The sequence below is a fragment of the Syngnathus typhle genome, linkage group LG22 (assembly GCF_033458585.1).
Source record: "Syngnathus typhle isolate RoL2023-S1 ecotype Sweden linkage group LG22, RoL_Styp_1.0, whole genome shotgun sequence".
NCBI classification, from domain to species: Eukaryota; Metazoa; Chordata; class Actinopteri; order Syngnathiformes; family Syngnathidae; genus Syngnathus; species Syngnathus typhle.
The window spans coordinates 3,706,902-3,710,981 of NC_083759.1; the positions used below are offsets into that span (position 1 = coordinate 3,706,902).

A 4,080-nucleotide genomic window follows, 5' to 3' on the forward strand; every position below is an offset into this window, starting at 1 on the left:
CTGTATTTTATTAGGAAATTAGAAAAAAGCGGTGGGAAATTTTCTGAATTCTCGAATTGTCTTAAGAAATAATTATATTTATCCTGCTTCACTTCCGAACATTCTTTTACATCGCTGTCGTCATTATTGTGGGTGAGCTATTCTCACGTTTCCCATGAACTTACCCCAGAGGTCATGACTGTGCGACAAAGACAAGAGCCCTTAAAAATCTCATTGTTGTCTACGACCATGCCAACTGCCATAAATAACCTATCACCCTTTTGAACTCGGTCTAGGTATGACCCTGGATGCGCCTGCTTAATGTGCGTTTTACATCCCAGAGGTCAAAGTGAGTTTAACCTGCCTTTCTAGGTGTCAGCAAATCAGGTATGATGTGATAATAATGTAAGTAAATAACATTGTTTTTGACTGTGGTTCTTCCTGACAGATGGGGTGTCAGATGTTGGTAAGTCTTGCATTGCTTCAATTTACAGCTTCTCACAAATGGTAACACTTGCATTAGGTACACCTTTACATAATTGAAATTGAGTGTAAGGTACTTTCCATGTCGGTTATATACGTATTTTTTTATCTAGGCGGATTGGTGAGTTTTAATTTTATTAAAGCTATTTACTCAGTCAGGTAAGGCAATGAATAGATTGCTGGGATTTTGATGTTAACCTTCGTGTCCCACTTGACTGGTTCCTGAGCTATACTTTGCTCACTGGCAAAATCTAACCCCCAAACTAAATGTGATTTAATTGCAAGGTGCATAAAATCAAAGTGGCGAAGTAGCAAGTCAAATATTTTTGTTTGTTTTGTTGTAGTGATACACACAGCATTGATCATATTTTTGTATCATTTATTTAGTAAACAATGTACATGAGAATTTGAACAATATTTAGATAAAATTGAACATTTTGTCTTCACTTTGACATGCAAGTAATGTCTTTAGTCAACCTCTTCAATGGTGGGCCCCTGGGCACCCGTTTGGGCCTGCCCCCCACAGCCTCCTGCAGGCCCCGCCCCCTGGTACAACTTGCTGATGATTGGCTGACACACTCGTTCCAACTCCTTTTGCTTGTGCTGGAACTCGTCTTTCTCTGCCAGCTGATTGCTGTCCAGCCAGTTGAGGGTCTGCTCGCACTTGTCCATCACCGTCTTCTTGTCCTCCTCGCTCAACTTGGCTGCCAGTTTCTCATCCTGCAGGCTGCTCTTCATGTTTAAGGCGTATGACTCCAGACCATTCTTGGCCGCGATCTTGTCCCGTTGCAGGTCATCCTCAGCTTTGTACTTTTGGGCGTCGTCAACCATCTTTTCAATCTCCTCTTTGCTGAGACGGCCTTTGTCATTCGTGATGGTGATCTTGTTCTGCTTGCCGGTGCTTTTGTCCACCGCCGACACGTTCAAGATGCCGTTGGCGTCCACGTCGAAGGTAACCTCGATCTGCGGCACGCCTCGCGGAGCCGGTGGGATACCGCTCAGATCAAACCTTCCCAGCAGGTTGTTGTCCTTGGTCATGGCTCTCTCACCCTCAAAGACCTGAATGAGGACACCCGGCTGGTTGTCGGCGTAGGTGCTGAAGATCTGCGTCTGCTTGGTGGGGATGGTGGTGTTGCGTTTGATCAGCGGTGTCATGACTCCTCCAGCAGTCTCAATGCCCAGCGACAGAGGCGCCACGTCCAGCAGCAGCAGGTCCTGGACGTTGCCCGAGGTGTCCCCTGTGAGGATGGCGGCTTGTACAGCAGCACCGTAAGCCACCGCTTCATCTGGGTTAATGCTCTTGTTCAGCTCCTTGCCGTTGAAAAAGTCTTGCAAGAGCTTCTGGATTCTGGGGATTCGCGTGGAGCCACCAACGAGGACCACATCGTGAATCTGGCCCTTGTCCATCTTAGCATCTCTCAGGGCTTTCTCCACGGGTTCTAGAGTTCCCCTGAACAGGTCAGAGCACAGCTCCTCAAAGCGTGCCCTGGTGATGGATGTGTAGAAATCAACGCCCTCAAAGAGGGAGTCGATCTCGATGTTGGCCTGGGAGCTGGAGGACAGTGTCCTCTTTGCCCTCTCGCATGCTGTGCGGAGCCTCCGCAAGGCCCTTTTGTTCTGGCTGATGTCCTTTTTGTGCTTCCTCTTGAACTCGGCCACAAAGTGCTCCACCATGCGGTTATCAAAGTCCTCGCCGCCCAGGTGCGTGTCTCCGGCGGTGGCTTTGACCTCAAAGATGCCACCCTCGATGGTCAGGATGGACACATCGAAGGTGCCGCCGCCCAGGTCAAAGATGAGGACATTGCGCTCTGCCGACTGGCCTTTGTCCAGACCGTAGGCGATGGCGGCCGCTGTGGGCTCGTTGATGATCCTCAGGATGTTCAGTCCGGCGATGACGCCCGCATCTTTGGTGGCTTGCCGCTGAGAGTCGTTAAAGTAGGCAGGGACCGTTACCACGGCGTTGGACACTTGCTGGCCCAGGTAGGCTTCGGCAATCTCCTTCATTTTAACCAGCACCATGGAGGAGATCTCCTCTGGGTTGAAGGCCTTTTCCTCCCCTTTGTACTGCACCATGATCTTGGGCTTCCCTCCATCAGAGACTACCTTGAAGGGCCAGTGTTTCCTGTCTGCTTCTACAACCGGATCCTCAAACTTCCTTCCGATCAGTCGCTTGGCGTCAAACACCGTGTTGTTGGGGTTCAACGCCACCTGGTTTTTGGCGGCGTCACCGATGAGCCTCTCGGTGTCTGTGAACGCCACGTAGCTGGGTGTGGTCCTGTTCCCCTGGTCGTTGGCAATGATCTCCACTTTGCCATGTTGGAAAACACCCACGCAGGAGTACGTGGTGCCCAGGTCGATGCCTATCGCAATGCCTTTTGCTGAGACCATTTTGTTTTGTAGGCTGTCAAGATGTTCCTGTGAGGAGGACATTACAGCAATACATTAAAATCATTCTCATTAGAGTCTTGGTGAGCTGGAGTGATAATAAATCATTTAAAACTATGGACAAATAAAATTATGAGCGTCCCAGCAACATAGGATGCAATCCAAATTATTGTGCTAATTTCAAAAAGTTTATCGGCATAGTACAAGTAAAGTCTTTCGGAAGAATAAAAGTGTCAACTTACACTCAAAAGTGCTCTGTGGTGTCTCTGGATATTGAAGCTCGATGGCTCTCTTGGATCTTGGGCCTTCTCTTGTGGGTCTTCTCTTGTTGATCTCTTTGGATCTTGTGTCTTGTGCTGTGCCTCAGATGCTTATATGGTCCTCGAGCTGTCACTCTGGACGTTTCCAGACTTTTCTCCATCAAGTGATATCATTGACATAGTCACCTTCCTGTTAGTGGTTTCAATTTAAAAGAAAGCAATGGTGCAGTATGAACAATTGGAATGCAGACATAGAAATGACTCTTATTGTGAAAGGACGTGCAGACCACAACCATAGTCATTAACGTGTACTTTACTCAGAACGCTGGAATCGTGGCGATGCAACGAGAACTTCTAGATAACTCTCGACGGGAGTTTATTTTGGCGAATGACGTAATGAATTTAATTTAGATGATTATGAATGGACATTTATGTAATTTCACATGAGCCAATCCAATTATAAAACCTTTTTTGTGTTTTTATGGGAAACAATGCAGTGGGAAAAAATTGCAAACATAATGATAAAACCATAAAAGTTCTGAATAAACAGTTCACGTAACATTCAAACTAAACTGTATATTTTCTGTCAGGTATTTCCCCCACAATGCCTCTGGCTTGCGCATAAACAATGTTTACTTTGATTTTCAAATGTATTGGTATCATGTAGGACAAGTGCTAAAAAAAACAGATTTAATTTTTTTACTTGTTCATGCATAGTTCAGTGCCCTGTGGGAAACGACACTTGTAGATTTTAGCCTAAGCGGTTTCAATTATTATTATTAATTATAATTTACGATTACGTTTGAATGTACTTGCCAGTCAAAAATATTTTTTTTATATTGGCAGCTACCCCCTACCGGAGAGTCAAAACACAAATTGTAATAGTACAACTTGAAGACTTTTAAAAAGCAGACTTTAGGACCCCGCGGAGACTATCGCCGGGCCCGGTGCTGCAGCGTATGCGCTAAAGACA

The 4,080-nt window shown here is 46.1% G+C and overlaps 1 protein-coding gene across 1 annotated transcript; it reads right to left on the bottom strand.

Annotated features, from left to right (window-relative positions):
* Nucleotides 1-827: 827 nt before the first annotated feature.
* Nucleotides 828-3,301, bottom strand: LOC133146333 (heat shock 70 kDa protein 1). Its single transcript, XM_061269969.1, has 2 exons — nt 3,090-3,301; nt 828-2,877 (listed from the first exon to the last, which is right to left on the bottom strand). Exon 2 carries the CDS (start codon nt 2,848-2,850, stop codon nt 931-933), a length of 1,920 nt encoding a protein of 639 aa, XP_061125953.1. The 5' UTR covers nt 2,851-2,877; nt 3,090-3,301; the 3' UTR covers nt 828-930.
* Nucleotides 3,302-4,080: the final 779 nt, after the last annotated feature.